At 35.8% G+C, this 19446-nt stretch overlaps 1 protein-coding gene across 1 annotated transcript in view; it reads right to left on the bottom strand.

Annotated features, from left to right (window-relative positions):
• LRBA (LPS responsive beige-like anchor protein) overlaps positions 1 to 19446 on the bottom strand; it is a 769624-nt gene that overhangs the window by 421925 nt on the left and 328253 nt on the right. Inside the window, exon 38 of the mRNA XM_049905216.1 lies at positions 2331 to 2497. Coding sequence (XP_049761173.1) covers positions 2331 to 2497 — 167 coding nt within the window. The remainder of the gene's footprint in view (positions 1 to 2330; positions 2498 to 19446) is intronic.

The following is a 19446-nucleotide window of genomic DNA, read 5'->3' as shown; positions in this document are numbered from 1 at the left end:
TGTGCTAGGCAAAGCTACAGCAATCATTAGAAAGAATTTTGATCTCATAAAAATGACCCATGAAACACTTGGCATAAATTATCTAAATTTCTTCAATCTTAAAATTGTAAAACTCTTTTACATTAAAAAAAAGTATTTTTTTTTTTAATTTAACAAATTTGCATTACATTCTCACTATGTACCAAGCAGTATACTTCAAGATAATATTCTAATTTATTCAGTACTTGATGTCAAAATGACCACACCACATTTGGGGTATTAAATTATCTTGAAACTCTAAAGCCTGCAGTAAATGCCCTGACTCCCAGCCTCCTCCCCAGTACACAGAGGTCTCTGGCTCCTTGGTCCATGTCACTCTAACAACTACTCTTGCAGCTGAGATCAGCTGGGATAGGATTCAAACAAGGTTCCTGCCTTTACTCTGTCCTTTTGCCCTCAAGTCCTTGACCTGCACTCCTTCCTCTGAACACTAAAAACGATATACCCAGAAATGTAATTTGTTATATGTAACTATTTTCCTAAAAAGAATCACGAGATATACCTACTCCATATTAGTGCGTGTGGTTGTTGTTAGGTGCCATTGAGTCGGTTTAGACTCACAGTGACCCTATATGACAGAGTATAACTCCCCACAGGGTTCCCAAGGAGCAGCTGGTAGATTTGAACTGCTGACCTTTTTGGTTAGCAACTGAGCTCTTAACCACTACACCAGCAGGGTTCCATATATTAGTATATTAGTGCATACCAAACCAAAAACTAAATCCGCCGTCGTCAAGTCAATCCCAACTCATAGCAACCCTACAGACAGTGTAGAACTGCCCCATAGAGTTTCCAAGGACCTCCTGGTAGATTTGAACTGCTGACCTTTTGGTTAGCAGCCATAGCTCTTAACCACTAAGCCACCAGGGTTTCCTATTAATGCATATTTGTACTCAAAACTCAAAAATCCCAGAAGTCGCTTTTTCAAAGATCACCTTTCAAAAAGTGAAGAAATATTTACTTTGTACGGAAAAATTTCTAAAACTATATGAAGATGTCTACGAGATGCATTAGTTGATTAAAACACAAAACAAGTAAACCAGATGCCCTTGGGTTGATTACGACTCATGGTGACCCTGTGTGTGTCAGAGCAGAACTGTGCTCCATAGGGTTTTCAGCAGCTGATTTTTTAGAAACGGATTCTTCCAAGGAGTCTCTGGGAAGGCTGAGTCTCCAACCTTTTAGTTAAAAAAAGCAACCAATAATGTTAACCATTTGTACCACAGAGGGACTTCGATTAAAACACAAGTGGGAACTAATTATACCCATATGCAAAACACAATATACTATTTTCTTTTTTTTTTTGTTTTACTTCTAGAAAAAGTTATGCAGAAATGAAGATTAAAGCCAGAGCTTCAAACCAAGTCAAACTCCTGCTGAGGATCTGAATTTTTAACAAGTTCCCTACTGAGAATCTGCATTTCCACCCCAGATATACTGAATCAGAATCTACATGTTAATAGATCGCCATGTGACTCTTATGTATAAGTTCATGGAAATTCGCTAAGAAATGCAATTTCTCAGCACGGTTTCAAATGGAATAAACCAGTTAGAAGAACTTATTAAAGCATATCTCTTTCAAATGGGAGAATATAAAACTTCCTTAAACTTAATTGAAAGAGTCAAAATATGTCTCAAAGATTTGTAGCATAAAGTATTCCACGGGGGTTGAATTTTACAATTTGATCTAAATTCTCTAGTCCTTAAAGGTGATTTAATCACTTTGTTCCTAGAAAGTAGAATCAAGACTAGCACGTTCAGTAAAAGGAGATACATATATTAAATAAAATTCTATAGGCAGCACTTTTAAAGAAGGCATTTAACCACTTTTATCATCATAGTCCTGCAATTTGCAGCATAATTCAAGAAAGTAAACACATTTTATTCTTTCCAATTTATGTGTTAAAAACCCCAAAGTGTAAAATTGGGAATAGTTTTTTTAAATAAAATATTGTAATAGTATAAATGCAGCTATGAGTATACCTAATAAAATAACAAAATATGTTAACTGCTTCTCTCAATATGGGTTTTTTTTTTTTTTCCTGGTTCTCTCAATAGCTCACTTCAAAAAAAATATATATATATCAGCAAATATTCTTTCAGAAGATCCATAACTGTACCTATATTGATTTTCTCCTCCCCGTTGGCTTCAAATTCATAGTAAATGATAAAATACAAAATTAAATTACTCTTTCTTCATCTGGCCTTGATCAAATAAATCCAAAACCATTTATTTAAACCTGGGTCAGCAATAGAAAATCAGTGGCCAAATCCTAAAGGTGTCCCTTTACCTCACTATAGAATTTCCCCAGGCTCCATGCTTGTCTGTGAGAATGTTGATAATTTTCTGGATTAGTTGAGTTGCTGTCACATGGTCTCGATATTTAGCTGCTCTTATCAAATGATCGCACATCTTCTCATCTTCTCGTTTGTCTGCAGAATACTGGGCACACAGTGACTATGATTAAAAAAAAAAAAAGCATTTATTAATACCATAAAAAATTACAGGAAAAAAGTTCAAAACGTATCCTGAAGTAATCTTCAACATGAATCAAGCCAAACAAATTTTAAAGCTACTTTAATATCCTGTGTTAACTGAACTAAGATTTAGTGATCTACTTTTTCCACACCACATCCCGTAAGAATTTATTTCTCTGAAGTCAATGACGAGAAATACTCAGAAACACTTAACAATTAAGTAGAGACATGAATAATAAGGAGCTAGTCATATGAAGATACAGGGATCCAGCATTACAAGCAGCATAAAGACTAGTTAGTTGCAAAAGACTTGAACCATAGCTAATAAGAGGAAGAATCATATGAAATAAGTTTAGAGAGGTAGGCAGGGGCTACCTCAAGAGGCAGGCCATGTAGTACCCAATTTATTAGTATGTAGTTCTGAAAAGCTCATGGAAGCATCGGTCCAGAAATAAAATGACAAATTGCATTGGGCAAATCTGCTGCAAAAGACCTCTTTAAAGTGTTAACGAAGCAAAGATGTCACTTTGAGGACTAAGGTGCACCTGACCCAAGCCATGGTATTTTTAATCACCTCACATGCATGCAAAAGCTGGACAATGAACAAGGAAGATCGAAGAAGAGTTGATGCATTTGAATTATGCAGTTGGCAAAGAATATTGAATATAGCATGTACTGCCAAAAGAATGAAAAATGTGTCATGGAAGAGGTACAGCCAGAATACTCCTTAGAAGTGAGGATGGCGAGACGTCATCTCATGTACTTTGGACATGCTATCAGGAGAGATCCGTCCCTGAAGAAGGACATCACACTTGGTAAAGAAGAGGGTCAGCAAAAAAGAGGAAGCCCCTCCATGAGATGGATTGACACAGTGGCTACAACAATGGGCTGAAACACAGCAACGACTGCGAGGATGGTGCATGACTAGGCAGTGTTCTGTTCTGTTGTAATGTAGGGTTGCTATGAGTCAGAGCCAACTTGATGGCACCTAAAAGCAACAACAATGCTATGAAAAGGAATCTAGATTTTATTTTAATGCAGTGTGATACCATGGAAGTTTTTAAGCAGTGGAATGATATGATTGATTTACATATTAAAATAAACACTAGAGTTGCTATTCAGAGAACAGATTGTAGCGGGACAAGAGAAGTGAAGGAGGCAGATTAACCATGAGGCTACTGCAGAGATCCAAAAAAGAAACAATGGTAAACTTGAAATAGTGAACTTGGATAGTACTCAACACTTTCAGAAAATGGCAAAAACAGTTTGGTATTTTAAATTCTAACTATGCAAAATGGACCAGCAGCAATAGAATCATCTGGAGTTTATTAAAAATGTAGAGTCTCAGGCCCCACGCCAAACCTACAGAATCAGATCCACAAGTAATTCATATGTACGTTGAAGTTTGAAAAGTGTTATCTGAGATATTGAATTTGCTGAAAGATCTTAGGATTCTGTAGCAATAATCAGATACAACTGAATTGCTACTTTCCAAGATGCTTATTTCTCTTCTTTTGGAATTCAGATACCTGAGGTGTCATGTTTATAACACTATGCTACCCAGCTAATTCATTGCTTAAAATAGGAAAACATAAAGGTTGATGTAAACTTGACCCTTTATTCCATTGACTGGGTCTATTAGGCTCCACCCCTTAACCTTCAAACACAAGTTCACACAAGCGACCCTACATTACAACAGAACAGAACACTGCGTAGTCATGCACCATCCTCACAGTCGTTGCTAAGTTTCAGCCCACTGTTGTAGCCACTGTGTCAATCCATCTCATGGAGGGGCTTCCTCTTTTTTGCTGACCCTCTTCTTTACCAAGTGTGATGTCCTTCTTCAGGGACGGATCTCTCCTGATAGCACGTCCAAAGTACATGAGATGACGTCTCGCCATCCTCACTTCTAAGGAGTATTCTGGCTGTACCTCTTACATGTAAACACAACCAATGACAGGTAACATGAATTTAATGTTGGAACAAATAAAACATTACTAGTTTGTGTATGTGACACACATTGTGACTGCCTGCCTCTTCTACTGTGTATCAGAATGGAGAGACTGTTGGAGTACACTCCCCCACCCGAGCAATAAGGGATGACCCTGATTGCGCTAGACCAATGTGGGTAATAATCCCTTTCATATTGACACATGGGTTTAGGGAAGGGAATTTAATTGGTGCAATAAGAGTAAAGCTCGGGATTTTCGTTTGATAGTTCCTCCCTTCTCTCAGGCTATAAAATAATAAGTACACAGCTCCAGGAGTGTTTCGAATTCTCTCTATATTTCAATTTTTCTTGAAGGAAGCTAGCCTGAGGATGAAGCCAACATCCAAAGGTGGCAGAGCTATGAAAACTACAGAAAAATAGAGCTCATCCCAGGTAGACTCATGAACTTAGAATCAATCAAATCCTCAAGACCATTCCACCTTTAGGCTTTTTAGTTACAAGAGCTGATATGCCATTATGAGTTGGGTTTCCTATTACTTACAATCAAAAGCAACCCGACTGATATGGTCTCCATGTACATACATAAGGAATCAAACAGCTCTCCTAGTATGCACAAAACACTATGTTATTCTGATCAATGAGAATTCCAGAACACATAATTGTGCTCATGAGGGACCTGTACATAGATCAAGAGGCAGTCATTAGAACAGAACCAGGGGACACTGCGTGGTTTAAAGTCAGAAAAGGTGTGCATCAGGGTTGTATCCTTTCACCATACCTATTCAATTTGTATGCTGAGCAAATAATCCAAGAAGCTAGACTATATGAAGAACATGGCATCAGGATTGGAGGAAGGCTCATTAACAACCTGCTATTCAACTGGACGGCACTGGGTTTGGTTTTTTTTTTGTTTGTTTATATGCAGATGACACAACCTTGCTTGCTGAAAGTGAAGAGGACTTGAAGTACTTACTGATAAGGATCAAACACCACAGCCTTCAGCTCAACATAAAGAAAACAAAAATCCTCACAACTGTACCAATAAGCAACATCACGATAAACAGAGAAAAGACTGAAGTTGTCAAGGATTTCATTTTACTTGGATCCACAATCAATGCCTGTCATGGATTGAATTGTGTACCCCCAAAATGTCTGTCGAGTTGGCTAGGTCATGATTCCCTTATATGATTGTCTACCATTTTATATTCAGATGTGATTTCCCTAAATGTTGTAAGTCCTATCACTATGATGGAACGAGATGGATTACTGGCAGTTATACTAATAAGGCCTACAAGATCAGATAGTGTCTTAAGCCAATCTCTTTGAGATATAAAAGAGAAAAGCAAGCAGAGAGACTTGGGGACCTCATACCACCAAGAAAGCAGTGCCAGGAACAGAGTGCGTCCTTTGGACCTGAGGTTTCTGCACTGAGATGCGCCCAGACCAAGGGAAGACTGATGCATCACAAGGACCTTCCTCCAGAGCCAAAAGAGAAAGCCTTCCCCTGGAGCCAGCACTCTGAATTCGGACTTCTAGCCTAACGGACTGTGAGAGAATAAACTTCTCTTTGTTAAAGCCATCCACCTGTGTTATTTCTATTATAGCAGCACTAGATGACTAAGACAAGACCCATGGAAGCAACAGTCAAAAAGAAATCAAAGGAGGCATTGTACGGGGCAAATCTGCTGCAAAAGACCTCTTCAGAGTGTTAAGAAATAAAGGTGTCACTTTAAGGACGAGGGTGCACCTGACCCAAGCCATGGTGCTTTCAACTGTCTCATATGCACGCGAAAGCAGGACAACAATAAGGAAGACCAAAGAACAATGGACACCTTTGAATTGTGGTGTTGGCAATGAATACTCAATATACCATGGATTGCCAAAAGAAGGAACAAATCTTTCTCAGAGGAAGTACAGCCAGAATGCTCCTTAGACACAAGGATGGCGAGACTTTGTCTCACATCCTTCAGACACGTTATCAGGAAGGACCAGTTCCTGGAGAAGGACATCATGCTTGGTGAAGCAGAGAGTCAGGAAAAAAGAGGAAGACCCTCAATAAGATGGACTGACACAGTGGCTGCAACAATGGGCTCAAGCATAACAACTATCATGAGGATGGCACAGGACCAGGCAGCGTTTCGTTCCGTTGTATATAGTGTCCTTATGAGTTATGGATAATCCCCACTCCTTCTAGACTGGGAGAAGAGAATTGGTAATAAAATATATCACTGACTACAATATGAGGCTAAAAATCATTTTAAATAAAAAGACAAACAAAAAGTAATAAGGGTATGTATAAAACGCTATGAAGGAAATGGAGGAATTTGAGAAGATAAATTATACTTAGGTGGGAAGACAGAGAACTGCATAAAAAAAGAAAAATGCATAAAAACGTGGATCAACTTCAGGAGAAGCAAAATAACTTAACCCAGGTACAAGATGTGACCTTCCAAGAGGACACAGGTTTGAAAATCCTACGGAATGGTTCCACTGTGCATATATGGAGTCGCCGTGAGTCAGAATTGACTTGATGGCAACCAACAACAAGAAACCCAAGATACAGATACAAAAATTAACAGATGGGGGAAACTGTGGAATACAAAATGAAGATAAAGAGAGGCAATTGAGAATCACAGTATGATCACAAGAAAAAAACATCAGATTGGGAAGCAAAACAAAAACCAGTTTACACTACCATCCTTGCAGCCATCTCTGCCAGTCTTGAGCAACTAATTCATTTTAAACCTTTAAGTCTAAATGTCTTTATCTACAAAATGAGGCCATCATATCAACTATAAGAATCTGCCAACTAAAAGATTTGGGGCAACTTCTCAGAGCATATGTATACTAGTAAAGGCAAACTACTTCTTATATGTAAAAACTAACATGAAGAAAATAAGTTATGTGAGGAACTAGATTAATGTATAAGATATTAAAGGCAAAACGTTATATGCCTTTAAAAAAAAACTGAACCAAATAAATCTTAGGAAAGGATAGTTCAAGTTAAATATATATATATATACACTTGTGTGTGTGTATATACATATATGTATATATATACATATACATACATATATATGATTTGAACAAACAAAAGAAAAAAATGATTAGGAAGTTTTTGAAGGAACAGTACTTTAAGCAAAAATAACTGGGATTTATTCCATTATAACCAAAATGTCAATTGATATGTGATATTTTCAGAGATTGAATCAAGAACTAAGAAGCACTCTTTAGGTTACTATATAACTAACCCAACCACATATTCAAACCAATAGTACAAAATGACAGGCATTTGCTGAATTTTTTATACCTTCTACATTTCCTACTGAATCCATAATCTGTCTTTGTCTAACATCATCTGACAAAAAGAAATTCAAATAATTGATGAAAATTAGAAAACCACTGGTTTCTGGTGCACTCCACTCAGCCACACACAACTTCACATTAAACAGTATTAAAAGTACCAAAAAAGAAATGGAGTACATTATTTCTATTATTAAAAATAGAAAAATTTTAACTTCATCAAATTATATTTTATAAACATAAGCTATTGCTTCAAAGTTTGCTTGAAAAGGCAGAATTCTAAAAACAAGAGCCCAAGATAAGCTAAATAGTAAAATGGTTTAAAGTGTTCTTTAATGGATCCTCCCTTACAATTTAAACAGCAACTTTTCATATCTGACATAAAATCTATAGACATAAATCACATTAAAGGGCTATTCTTTCTTGATTATCAATCTCTGTCTCTTTGTGGAACATCAGAATCACATTTGACCTTAAAACATGATAAAAGGAAGCCAAACAAGAATGTTTCATAAGCATATTATAAACTTGCATCTAATTTTTTAAAATATCTCCATAGTGTACCTTGAACATGTTCCTATTAAAAACCAATAACAAATTCAATATGATATATCATTCAAAGTCAAGAACAGAGTATCTGCCACAACATCAAATACATATCACTTATCAGTGGTGTATACTCATATATATGTGTGTGTGTGCTTGTGTTTAGAGGTACCTAAAGAAACCCTGCCTAAAAGTACTGTTTGTCGATAAAATAGAGTCAAGCTTAAAATTTTGCAATGAGCTTTCTCTTAGACAGAATTACTTTACATCAATTTTTGTATCTCCCTAATTTGAGCAAAGGGGTAGAGAATTCAGCGGTAGAATTCTTGCCGTCCATGCTGGAGGCCCAGATTAGATTCCTGGCCAATGTATCTCAGCACAGCCACCACCCCTCTGTCAATGGAGGCCTGCATGTTACTACGATGCTGAAAGGGTTCCAGCAGAAGTTCCAGACAAAGACAGACTAGGAAGAAAGGCCTGGCAATATTCTTCCAAAAATCAGCCAATGAAAACCCAATCATGGGGATAGAACAAGAACGGGCGGTATTTCATTCTGTTGTGCATGGGGATAGGAAGAGTCAGGGGCCAACCTGATGGCAGCTAACAACAACATAACATCACATCACCACCAAAATATCTGAATCTAAAAAAAGAAAAGCATTCTGGAAAATAACAATTCGATTTTATCTGATTATTGTTAATGAAACTTAAGATTTATTACCATAGAATTAATAAACTAGAAATATGAAAAGTAAACCTATTTCTTAAAAGAAATTCAATAAAAAGATAAAGTAATAACTGAAGGGAAAAATAATTTAGACTGGTTATTTATAATTCAGTTGAATATTCTGACTCTTTAAATGTAAATGAAGAAACAGAGATAATACAACATTTAATTTTTCCTTCCAGATGTCATGGTTCTACCTAACTTCACTACTCATCCTTTACAAATACATAGCATAAAAGCTCAGAGACGAGCAAACTTAAAATTAAGTAGTTTCTTCTGGTTTCCTCCTGTCATCGCTCTGAACACCCTTCTTTGGTGGTCAGGCTTTGTCCTTCACTATTCTCAACTATGAAATGCTGGCATTTTCCTTAGGCTTTGTCAAATATCTCTCGGCAATACCATCCACTCCTACATCATCTACTATCATCAATTTAGGCTTAGCTGTCAAATCTTCATATTTGGCCCAGCTCTATTCCTAAACTCTAATCCCACATTTCTACTTACAGGATAATCTCCACTTATCCAATAAGCACCTAAAATTAAAAAAAAAATGTATAAAACTGAACCTACCATCTTCATCCTAAACATGCTGCTACACTTGGAAGGGTAAGTTTTTCTACTTAACGTCATCCATGACTTCTGACTTTCCCTCACTTCATACATATTCTATTCATTCCATTTCAACAAGGTTTCTTAATCACTCTTATTGTCACTGTCCATACACAGATCTTTAGTAGTTCACAACTCAGCTCTTAAAATAATCTCCTCATTGGTCTTTTATAAAACCCATTGCCATCAAGTCAATTCCGACTCATATCGACCCTTATAGGGCACAGCAGAACTGCCCCATGGGGTTTTCAAGGCTGTAACCTTTACAGAAGCAGACTGCCTCATATTTCTCCCGTGGAATGGCTGGTAGGTTGGAACCACTGACTCATGGGCTAGCAGCCAAGCACTTAACCACTGCACCACCAGGGCTCCTGGTTCTTTCATAAACAGTACAAGAATTATTTCTAAAAGAATTTGTTTTAGTATAGCACATATACACTGATATTTATATATCCCACTCTAAAAAAGTAGATGACTATATAAAACATTCAAAAATTAGGACCAAATTTTACTAGCCAGAATTACCGGACTTCCATAATTCCATACTATGATACATTATCTTTCGAAAGGCCTGTGTATGTATCCTATATTGTAGATAGATGTGGGTGATGTGCTACTATGCATATATCCTCAAGACATTCTTAAGGGCAAGGAAATATAATCTTCTTGTGGCTACTGCATGTTAATGAAGCTTAAAAATACCTATTAAGAGGGCGAGATGGCTAGAATTTGAAAGCTAATCTGCTAGAGAAGCAGAAGCTATGCAGAGAAACAGATCTAGAAATCTAAAGGTCCTCTTAATTCTTTGGCTGAATACTGAGTTGTGTGTGTGCGTACAGTGAAAAAATAATAATATCTGAAGAAGTCCTAAAGAATTGGAAATTAAACTACTCATCTCCAAATAACTTATGGATCAAATGTGAAATCACAAGGAAAATTAGAAATTATTTTGAACTGAGTGATAATGAAAACACAACATATCAAAATTTGTGGGAAGGAGTGTTCAAAGGGAAACTTATAGCTTTAAATGCTTGTATTAGAAAAGATGAAAATGTCGAAACCAATGATCAAACCTCTACCTCAAATCAATGACAAGCTTCTACCAAAGAACAGCGAATGAAATTCAAACGGGGAAAGGACATTGTAAGGCTTAAAGCAGAAAATCATTTTTTTAAAAAGAGAAAAAAAACAGTAAAGCCATCAGCTGCTTCTCTAAAAACATTCATAAAATTAACATCAGCCAGAATGGCTGAGGGGAAAAAAAAATGAGACGAACAAACTACCAATATCAGGTATTATGGACTGAATTATGCCCCTGACCTCAAAAAAATATGTATCAGAATCCTAACACCTATACTAGTGGAAATAATCCAGTCTGGAAATAAGGTTTTCTCTGTTATGTTAGCAAGGCTCTATCAGTGTTGAGTGTGCCCTAAACCTAATCACTTCTAATTCACAAGGAGCAGCACAGACACAGAGTAAGTTAGTATGCACAGGAGAAGATAAGAAGTCAGTGAAGACCACCAAGGAGCCAAAGCTAAAGAAAATAAGGTTCTTCCCTCACAATCCACAGACAGTGAGAACTCCCCTATAACCAGTACCTTGAATGTGGATTTCTAGTCTCCTAAACTGTGAGAAAATAAATTTCTGTTCTTTAGGGCCACCAGCTTGTGGTACTTCTGTTACAGCACCACCAGGAAACTAAGATATCAAGTATGAAAGGAAAGATACTTCACTACATATCCTACAGACATTAAAAGATAATAGCTAATATTATGAACAATATTATGCCACTTAATTCAACAACTTACATGAAATGGACAAATTTCATGAAGGATATAGCCTACCAAAACTGAGTCAAGAAAAAAACTGAAAATCTGAACAGACCTATATCCATTAAAGAAATCGACCTCCTAATTAAAAACCTTGTCACAAAGAAAATTCAGGCCCAGATAGCTATACTGGTGAATTCTACCAAAAACTTAAGAAAGAAATAATACCAATCTTAAACAAACACTTTCAGAAAATATAGGCTAGGAGTCTACATTGCAACTACTTTCACATTACAGGAAAAGAAAACCAAAAAGCAATATAATTCATGTAAATACACCAAAAATCATTAACAAAATACCGGTATTCAGCCTTACTTAAAATGGAAATACCTCATGATAAAGTGAAGTTTACCCAGAGAATGCAAGCGTGGTTTAATAGTTAAAAATCAATCAGTGTAGCTGATTTTATAAGCAGGAAAAAAAAAAAAAAAGAGGAAAACGCATGACTAACCCAGTAGATATTTTTTTTTAAAGCAATTTACAACACTCAACACTGTCTCATGATAGAAACAAACCAAAAATAAAAAGGAACTTCCTCAGCCTTAGAAAGAGCATCTATGAAAACCTATCAGCTAAAGCTGTAGACAAAACAAGGACGTCAGCTCTCATAATGTCCATTCAATATTGTAATAGAAGTTCAAACCAGTACAATGAGCCTAAAATGAGAACTAAAAAGCAGATAATTTGGAAATGAAGGAGTAACAGTCTTCGTTTGTAGACAGCATGTTTATGCTGTAAAAATCTAAAGAATCGAAGAGAAAAAGCTACTAGACCTAATAAGTAAATTTAATAAGATTGTTGGATATAAGGTCAATGTCACAGATTGAACTGTGTCCCCCCCCCAAAATATGTGTCAACTTGGGTGGTTGTCTCCCATTTTGTGATCTGATTATCCTCTATTTTGTAATGTGTTGTAAATCCTAGCCTCTTTGCCTATGTTTATGATCTATCTGGGGGTGAGCTGTCCATTATGTTAATGGGAGGATTAGGTCAGGTTAATGAGGATTAGGGTGGGATGCAACACCCTACCTCAGGTCACAACCCTGATCAGATGTAAGGAGAATTTCTGTGGAGTGTGGCCTATATCACCTTTTATCCTACAAGAGATATAAGGTGACAGAAGGGGGCAGAGAGAGAGGGACTTCCTACTACCAAGAAAGAAGAGCTGGGAGCAGAGCTCAACCTTTGGATCCCAGGGTCCCTGTGCTGAGAAACCCCTAGAACTAGGAGAGGAATGATGACAAGGACCTTCCCCCAGAGCCAACAGAGAGAGAAGGCCTTCCCATGGAGCTGGTACCCTGAATTCAGACTTCTAGCCTCCTGAACCGTGAGAATAAATTTTTGTTTGTTGAAATCATCCACTAGTGGTATTTCTGTTACAGCAGCACAGGATAACTAAGAGAGTCAATTATATTTCTATAACCTGGCTATACCTAACTGGAAAATGAAAATTAAATAATATCATTTACAATAGCATTAAAAACATAAAATTCTTTAATGATATATTTAACAAAATGTCTATAGATTTGGATAATAAAAACTATAAAACATTGCTAGGAGAAGTTAAAGAAGACTAAATAAATTTGTACTAAATGTATTCATACATTAGGACACTCAATGTTGCTAAAATGTTTACTCTCCTCAAACTGATTTTATAGATTCAACACAATTTTCATCAAAATCTTAACAGGATTTCTTATGGAAATTGACAAGCTGATTCAAAAATGTACATAGAAACAGAAAAAAACAGGAATAGCAAAACAATTTTGCAAAGAAACAGATTTGTAGGATTTTACACTATTTTCAAAACTTATTATAAGGCTATAGAAATCAAGAGACTTTAGATTATCAAATGAAGAAAGGGTATAAAACACATGGATATCCCCATGAGAAAAAAAAACAAGTTTGTCTTTTACCACATACCATGCACAAAATATTTTATTTAAAATATTTATTTCAAAATGAATCAAAGACTTAGATTTAAAAGTCAAAACTATAAAACTTCTAGCAGAAAATTTTGATGACCTTGGGATAAGCAGTAAATTCTTCCACTGGGCACCATGAAAGAAACCGTAAAGGAAAAGAATAATCATAAAAAAAAAATTGATGAATTAAACTTAATAAAAATTCAAGACATCTGCTCTTTGAAAGACAACATTTAGAAAATGAAAAGATAAGCCACAAACTGGAAAAAATAGTCCCCATATATATAATTGATGACTGAATTCTTTACAGGATACATAAAGAATTCTTACAATGGAGTAAGACAAATAACCCAATTTGAAATAATGGGCAACAAATTTGAACAGACACTTCACAAAAGATATACAAGTGGCCTATAAACACATGAAAAGACAGTAGGTAGGAAAATGCAAATTAAAACAATAATAATCTATGACTACATACTTACTACAAAAATAAAAAGACTGACAATACTAAATATTGAGATGTACGTGGAGCAGATGGAACTCATACCTACATAACTCGTCAGAGTGTAAAATCTACAACTATTTTAGGAAAAAGTCAGTTTCTTATAAAGTTAAACAAAAAATTACCATAGTACCTAGCAATTCCACTGCTACATATTTTCCCAAAATGAGTAAGAACATATTTCTACTAAAATAAATTATACAAGAAATGCCTACGGTGCTTTTAGTCATAAGATCCAAACACTGAAAACAACCCAATCTCCCTCAACAGGTGAATGGATAAACAAAATGGTACTAAACCCAAACCTAGTGCCGTCGAGTCGATTCTGGCTCATAGCGACCCTATAGGACTGAGGAGAACTGCCCCATAGAGTTTCCAAGTGGTACTGCTCAGCAATAAAAAGGAGCAGACTACTGATACACGTAACTGTGGATGAATTTTAAAACTCTAGCCTCACCAAAACAATCTAGACACTAGAGTACTTATTGTATGATTCCGTTTACATGAAATTATAGAACAGGCGAAACTGTCTACAATGACAAAAATCAGATTAGATAGGGGCCAAATATGTGTGTATACATCTGTGGGGGGGAATGATCACAACTGGATACAAGAGAACCCTCCCAGGTGAGAGAAATATTCTGTATCTTGACTATGGCAGTTACACAGGTGTATATATTTGTCAGACTTTATACTTAATTATCCTTCAATGATGTTTTCTGAAGAAGTTTAAAAAAAGTGAATAGGTAAAGCACAGAAAGGGAGAAATTAGTTACAGTATTCCTATCAAAACATGGATACTTATGCCAAACAGATTAAAAACAAAACTTCTACAAATCAATAAGGAAAAGACAGCCAATAAGAAACTGGATAAAAGGCTTACACAGGCACTTTATGGAAGTAAAAGTTATAATAGCTGACAGGTAAGAGAAAAGATACACTGCCTCATTACAAATAAAATCCAAAATAAAAACATGAGATACCACTACACAACTACCACACTGCTCAAATAAGAACCACTGGTCCATTGCTGATGAGGAAGGGGAACGGCTACACACTGATGCTGGGAACGGCACACACTTTTGCAAAATATTGCGGCAATATCAATTAAAGTTGAATGTATGAACACCTACTCTATAGCCACGTCACTCTACTCTACAGAAATATACAAGCATGTGCCCCCAAAGACCCACAAACTGCTTAAAGCAGTGTTTTCCATAATAGCTAAAAGCTACAAACAACCCAAATGTCCACCAACAATAGAAGAGATTTTGAAAAAAAATGATATAGTCCTATAATGGAATACTATACAGAAATGAAAATAAAATGCCAGAAGTTAAGTCAAACTGGATGAATTTCATGAACATAATGTTGAAATAAAAATACCAGGACAAAAGGGCACATACATTGTGATTTATTTATAAGAAAAAAAATTTTTTTTTATTTATAAGGAGCTCAAAAAAAACTATACTACTAAAAGAAACATACGTAAGCATTAAAAGGGGAAAAAATAGGTATTCTTTAAAATTCAGAGTAGTGATTACCTTAATAGGATGGCAGAAATTGTGATTAGAAAGCCTTGTGTAAAGGGCTTCTCACTATGCAGTTTCTTTCAGTATCAAGATAAAGAACTAAATTAATAATGATAAATGCACATTGCTTCGAGAATATAAGTTGTCGGGATAACGTGTTTTACTAAAACCAGGTTAAATAAAGCAAACTTTCATGAAGTTTGCATACTACTGTGAAATAAAAACAAAATTCCACTTAAAATTTTCAAGGCTGAAATCTCAAAAATACTATATAAGCCATTCTCCTAATTTAGCAACATTTAATGTTAATGGAGCAATTTAAGGATTTGTTTTATAAGTTTTGTGTATAAAACTTATTTTTAAAGTTTTTTTTTTTTTTTAAGAAACACATACTTGCCTTTTACAGAAAGTAAAAATTAAAGAGTAATAAATTATATGGAAAAAAAAGTTCTCTTTTTCACCTCCTCCCTATTTGGCCAGTAGTATTCTACTGGTCACTGCTAAGAGTTAGATGTAGTTCCTATACATATGTAACAAAACCTTGCATCATTCAATGTGAGGACATATCTTTTTAACTTCATCCTATTTAATGGCTTTTTTTTTTTTTTTTACACACAGAGAATTATATTTTTAGTTAACTAAACATACCTTAAATCTATTACCTCACTTCCCAATTTGTCTCAAAATCACTTACACTGTAAATTACTTGTCTCATTGAAAAACCTTTTAAAAGGGAAATCACCTACAAGACAACAGCAGCAAAGGTATCTCAGTAAATGACGAAGTGTCTCAGTATTTCACTTTTGGAAGTCATTGCACTTGATCCCTGACCACAGATTTAAAGTCCAGTCTTTAAAAAAAAAAAAAGGTATCAACAGAAATCTTACAAAGACCCCTAAAAAAGACTTAGAAAAATGAGAGCTTAAAAACCTCAACAGCAAACAAAAGTCAACCAATGACAATGTGTGACAGGCACCTTTAATTCTGAAGTGATTCTTCTGTCATCCAACGCCTGAAAGTACTGATTTCGCTCAGCATGAAAAAGACCATGCCAATGGAAGAGATACAGCATCATTCCCCGGATAATAGCATTCACGGTTAAAACAGGCAGAACGCTTATCAAAGTATCTCTCCCACTTCTTCTTGTTTTAATGGACTGGACACAATGTGTGGGGTTCTTATCTCTGTAAACGCAAGTCCTCAAACAATAATTTAAATGATTTAGAGATTAATATACTTTCTATTTTTCTTTAGACTTTTGACAATAAACATGTTTTAAAGTACTTTTATACATTTGTAAAAGCAAGTGAACACTAAGGGCTGTAATGTCCACTTACATGTTATATCCATATACAGTATTAAGCTTTTATTATTTCTATTTTTTCATTACAATACTTATTAACAATAAAAACCACAGAAGCCTCAGGTAAAAACCAAAACACCTTCCAAAAAGACAAGCTAAATCTTTCAACACTGCCTGCATACGTCTCTTTGGTAAATGAAGTAGAAGGTAGTTGGTATACTCAATTAACATCAAGTTTAAACAGTAAATAGGGTTGGACCCAAATAACTACATATTTTTTAAAAGTAATATAAGACAGATATATATCTTCATATAAGATAACATAGACAACTACACTGAAAAAGTCAAACCGAAAACCAAACCCATTGCCATCGAGCCGACTCAGACTCACAGCGACCCTCACGAGTATGAGAAAGGCGAGAAGCTTTAAGTGCTTTAACTTCACTTTTTGTTAATCTGCAAAAGGACTAGCTGATCTTAACCAAATGTTATCTTATTTTAACTAAATATATTCTAACCAGTGGATTTTTTTTTAAAGTATGCAAGGCAAGATTAGATTCTCTTACTTGCATTGACGAGCATGATTAAATTTATTTACTACTACAAACAGGCAAGTCTTATACTTAAATTTCAAACACAAGTAGTTCAAAAACAAGCATGAAAAGAAAAAAAGCAATTGATTCATAATTACAAAAAGCATAATTAACACTGCAGTTAACATCACAGACTCTAAAGCCCGAAACTTGTTGCCGCTCAGTAGATTCCAACTCATAGCGTCCCTACAGGACAGAGTAGGACTGCCCCATAGAGGTTCCAAGGAGCACCTGGTGGATTCAAACTGCAGACCTTTTGGTTAGCAGCCACAGCACTTAACCATTATGCCACCAGGGTTTCGTCATAGCCTCTAGAGCCAGATTATTTGAGTATAAATCTTGGCTCCGACACATTCAAGCTTCAGCAAGTTATTTAACTTCCCTGTGACTCAGTTTCCTAACATCTAAAAGGAGATAATGTGATGTGCTTTTTTTTTTTTCTTTATTTTTTTCAGAACAGTTTTAGGTTTCAAAAAAAATACGCAGAAAATAAAGAGTAACCATTTACTCCCTTTCTCTCCTGCAAACCATTTTGCATCTGTGGGGTATATTTGCTGCGACTGATGAACCAATATTGATACATTATTATTAACTGAAGTATACTGTTTATGTTAGGGTTCACTCTGTGCTGCACAGACCTGTGGGTGGATTCCAACTGCCGACCTGAGCTCTTAACCACTTCACCACCAGGGCTCCATTTAAGCTATAAAGGTTTGTAAATATTTTCTCAATTTCGGTACTCATCTCTGTGCACTGGTAACAAGCAGTTTAGTCAGCCGTGCACACTTATTAAGAAGCTCTGGTGTAAAGAAACTCCTTTATCAACTCAAGCACTGCCATCTGGCTTTCTATGACTGTTGCTGTGTGCCATCAAGTCGATTCTGACCTCATGGAGTTTACTAGGCTGTAATCTTTCGGGGAGCCGTTCTCCAGGTCTTTTCTCCTGTGGAACTGCTAGTGGGTTCAAACAGCAAACCTTTCAATTAGAAGCCAAGTGCTTAACCATTGCTTCTCCAGGGCTCCTTGATATCTGTGAGACAGAGCTTGAATTAACATCCTACGATTTACTTTGTATTAATAAGCCATAAATAATAGTAACTAATACTCTCATTTCTTAAGAGCAACTTCAAGGTAATAAAAAACTATGTGAAATACACTATGAAGAATTCAACTTAGCTTAATCTATTTTTAATTAAAAGTTCATTAAAAGACAAGGCAAATTTTCACACAAATAATGATTTGGTTGACTGTTAAGATAAGCAGGATACATCATAAATTGACAGTGTAAACAGAGGCTTATTAAATCTATGAGGAATACATTCAGACCTTTTCTGGAACGGATTTTTCAATAGCATTAAGAGGTTTCATTTCCTACCAAGAAAATATTTTATATAATTAGAATATACTGAGAAGATAAGAGAGGAAAAATTTTCAGTTCGGATGTAATTCTATCAACACTGCCCATCAGCATGAGGTCAGTTTTACCTACACTGTTACCCCTTTGCTTTTTTCTAGCTTCCCAACTTTAATGGAGTGCCCAGTGATATAGCTCTGTTTTTTGAAGCCAAAGAAGCGTGACTTAAATTTTCAAAGGAAGACTCCTCATCAGTTCACAAAGCGATCTTCCTTTGCACCACCAATGGTGGTTCCCTCACTTTCACAAACACCTGTACAAGCCATGGTTATCTTTTACATTTGCGTGGACACGTGTGCTCTGTATAGGTGTGCATATGTTCTGTTCAAGAGTTACCCTCAGGGGGAAGGGGGCAGAAAATAAATAGCGAAAACATAAGCCCTATCTTTTCACCTAGCCATTGGCAAGAAGCTGAAGTAAAGGGTGATACAACCTAAAATACATCCTGGAAGAATCTCTAAAAATAGTGCATTCTAGACCAAATATACCAGACTTTGGAAATGTACTGAGAAATATTACAATTGTATAGTCTAGATCTGTGAGAGCCAGAAAATATACGGTACATTGGAGTATGAATTTCCCTAAAGATACCTGATAGTTCCATTGTTAATCAACCTAAGGAAAGAAACGAGGCTGATATTGGACCGGGAAGAACCAATACCCTCCCTCTCTCTAAGACTGGAAGCAGA

The sequence above is a fragment of the Elephas maximus genome, chromosome 13 (assembly GCF_024166365.1).
Source record: "Elephas maximus indicus isolate mEleMax1 chromosome 13, mEleMax1 primary haplotype, whole genome shotgun sequence".
NCBI classification, from domain to species: domain Eukaryota; kingdom Metazoa; phylum Chordata; class Mammalia; order Proboscidea; family Elephantidae; genus Elephas; species Elephas maximus.
This window is presented reverse-complemented; position numbering and strand designations above follow the sequence as displayed.